At 37.2% G+C, this 3,458-nt stretch overlaps 1 protein-coding gene across 1 annotated transcript; it reads left to right on the top strand.

Annotated features, from left to right (window-relative positions):
* Positions 1–1,699: 1,699 nt before the first annotated feature.
* Positions 1,700–2,278, top strand: LOC145665429 (uncharacterized). Its single transcript, XM_081732736.1, has one exon. It carries the CDS (start codon positions 1,700–1,702, stop codon positions 2,276–2,278), a length of 579 nt encoding a protein of 192 aa, XP_081588862.1.
* The last annotated feature ends 1,180 nt before the right edge of the window (positions 2,279–3,458 follow it).

The following is a 3,458-nucleotide window of genomic DNA, read 5'->3' as shown; positions in this document are numbered from 1 at the left end:
TAATTCTTGACATGGCTTTAGAACTACAGAAGGATCTTATTAATATTTTAAGCGGAGCAGATTTCAAGCTTTGTAAATGGAGTTCTAACAAAGAAGAAGTACTTCAAGGAGTTCCCGAAGACTTCAGGGAAAAACAACAGCCAATCATACTTGGTCAGCAAGACGGTGTTAAGACTTTAGGAATAGCATGGATTCCATTAACAGACAAACTTATAATTTCGAACAAAATTTGTAAATACAGAACTGCAGTAGAAAGTAATGTTGCAATGACAGAAAGGCAAGTTGTCAGCATAGTGTCATCTATCTTCGATCCATTAGGTCTAATCGCTCTAATTGTCATCAAATACAAGAATTTCTTACAGAAGTTGTGGAAGACAGGAATGGATTGGAATGACCCATTAGACACAGTCCTACAAGTTGAGTGGAATCAATTAATGTCTTGGTTACCTGCGATGGCGAAGATACAATTTACAAGAAACGTAATGTCTTCGGAGAACGTTAAAAAAATTCAATTACATGGTTTCTGCGATGCAAGTGAAGAAAATTTTCGAGCAGTAGTGTATATCAGGGCTACAGACGATCAAGAAAACATTGAAGTCAATTTACTTTGTTCAAAGTCGAAGATTGCACCACTGAAGAAGCAAACTTTGCCTAGATTAAAATTATGTGGAGCACTGTTACTTTCAAAGCTAATAAACAAAACATCCATATTGAATATAGAGGTCAGTGGTATAGACCTGTGGACAGACTCGAAGATAGTTTTTTTCATGGATCAAATCACCTCCCAATCGTTGGAAGACATTTGTATCCAACAGCGTGACTCCAATTCAGAGAATCACATCAATCAATCAATGGCACCACGTGCTAAGTAAAGAAAATGCGGCAGACATAATTAGTCGAGGAGCGGATCCCAACACTCTTATTCAGTCTCGAGAGTGGTGGCATGTTCCAGAGTTCCTTCACACAGCAGAATGGCCATGTCAAGAACAAAATGAACCAGCTAGTATTCCAGAAGAGAAGAAGGCCATGATAAGTTTGGTGGCAGTTCATGAAATAAGCTTTATGAAAAGGTATTCATCGTTAAACAAAATGTTGAGAGTAGTAGCATATTGTTTGCAGTTCAAACATAATTGTCTTTCCAAGAAATCAGAAAGAAAACCGATAGTCTTGACGCTTCAGAACGTCGTTTAGCGTTACACAGATGTATCAAGATAGTACAACATACTACCTATCAGTAAGAAATATTGAACTTGCAGCAACAAATGGAAGTTTCAACAAAGAGCCCAATCAAGGATCTTTTTCCATTTCTCGACACGGAAGGAATGCTAAGAATAGGAGGAAAATTGGAACATTAAAACTTGAAGTACGACAACAAGTACCGGTATCAATTCATCCTACCTGCAGGACATCATTTCACCCACCTGATAGTCAAAGAAGAACATAAACGGTTGCTTCATGCAGGACCACAGCCTCTTATTGCATCTTTGCGTACCAGATATTGGATTCCAAGAGCTAAAAGATGGTCAAGGCAATAGTACACAATTGTTTGGTTTGTTTCAAGTGGAGGTCAACAAGTTCATCTCAGTTAATGGGACACTTACTCAAGGAGAGAGTAAATGAAGCAAGGCCATTTGTACACGTGGGAGTGGACTATGCAGGATTCTTTTAAGTCAAGCCCACAATTCGCAGCAAAATTCAAATGAAAATCTATGCAGCGTTGTTCATCTGTTTAGCCACTAGAGCAGTTCACATAGAAATAGTTTCAGACTTAACTTCTCAAGTTTTCATCGCAGCATTGAAGAGATTTGTTGCTAGGCGAGGAAAATGCTTATCTATCTGTAGCGACAATAGTTCAAACTTTGTTGGCGCCAATCAAGAATTGCAACAACTTTTTAAATCCAAGACTAACAGAAAGGACATCCTGGAATACTCAGCTCAAGAAGGTTTAGAAAGGAAATTCATTCCTGCAAGATCTCCTCACATGGGGTCATGGAAAATTTCAATAAAATCCATGAAGTACCACCTACGGCGTGTAGCAGGAACAGCAAGTCTGACATACGAAGAGTTGAACACGTTACTTATTCAAATTGAAGCAATTCTAAATTCAAGACCATTGACAGCCATTTCCAACGATCCTACAGATCCAATGTATCTCAGTCGAGGACATTTTTTGATGGGAGCTACACTTCTCAGTCTTCCGGAACCAGATTTACTGGACGTACCTATCCACAGACTAAGAAGATGGCAACGGATTCAACAAATGAAGCAGCATATTTAGAAACGTTGGTCAAGGGATTACCTCAACCAGTTTCAACAAAGAAGAAAATGGAAGTCACCTCAGGCTACAACCGGGCATGGTTAAAAGAAGACAGTGTTCCTCCTCAAGTGTGGAAGTTACGTGCGATTGAAGAAGTTCATCCGGGCAGTGATAATTTAGTGCGAGTGCAACTGTGAAGTGTAAAAGTGACATTTTTCGGCGCAGTGTTGCTAAATTAATTCATTTGCCCCTAGAGTATTAATAGATTGTGTCCAATCAAGGAGGGGGAGGATGGATAAGCTTGCATATGTGCATTATTTTTATTCATATTAGTTTCATTTTTTGTATATAGTTTAGTGGTTTTAGTGATTTTTAGTGAGTTTTAGTGAGTTGTGTTTGCATAGGCTGGCAACAGTGCCTTCAGTGTTCTATTCAAGTTGTGTTTGTGCATTCGACAATGTGCTGTGAAGTGCAACTAGGCAAGCATATTCATTCATAGTTTTAGAAAGGCATATTTATTCATGGTGTTTAGGAAAAACACTCGTATTAATTAATATACAAGATTTACATGTTCTTAACAGTGTTTTAGACTGCTACTCAGTTTATGTGTGACGGAAGACAAAGTATGATGGTTTAGCAAACAACCATGTGGTTTAGCTAGCAAGCAAGCAACAATTACTGCAGAAAGAAGTTAAGATAAGTAATACATTGTACTAACCTTTAAGTATTATATCATTATATTAACATATGATATTAACATGTTATATTTATCATATTAACGCATGTACTTTTGGATAAGGATTGAAGCAAGTAACATCTAAAATATTCGTTAAGTATTATTTCTCGTTCCTCCATGATATCTGGGTGAATCAGTAAAATGGGTTTAATCATAGAGTTCATTAGCTGTGGATGTGATATGTGTAATTTATAGTACAGTACATAAACATATCACCCCCTTTATACGTCATCAGCTCTATTTAGATTAATATTGAAACCTGAAGTTATAGGGGATATGTACTATATTCGGTTTTAGTAGACGATTAAAGATTAAATTCTTGGGGCGTTTAAATGACTGCAAAACACAGTTTCTTGCCATTTAGGATTATTATCATTCTTGCAATATAGTGATTAATGTAAAACCGGAAATGGCTAAACTCTACCATTTCCGGTTTAAATATCTCCGTCAAAGGATTCCATTCCT

This window comes from Thermobia domestica, chromosome 11 (assembly GCF_964235325.1).
Source record: "Thermobia domestica chromosome 11, izTheDome1.hap1.1, whole genome shotgun sequence".
In the NCBI taxonomy this organism is placed as follows: domain Eukaryota; kingdom Metazoa; phylum Arthropoda; class Insecta; order Zygentoma; family Lepismatidae; genus Thermobia; species Thermobia domestica.
This window is presented reverse-complemented; position numbering and strand designations above follow the sequence as displayed.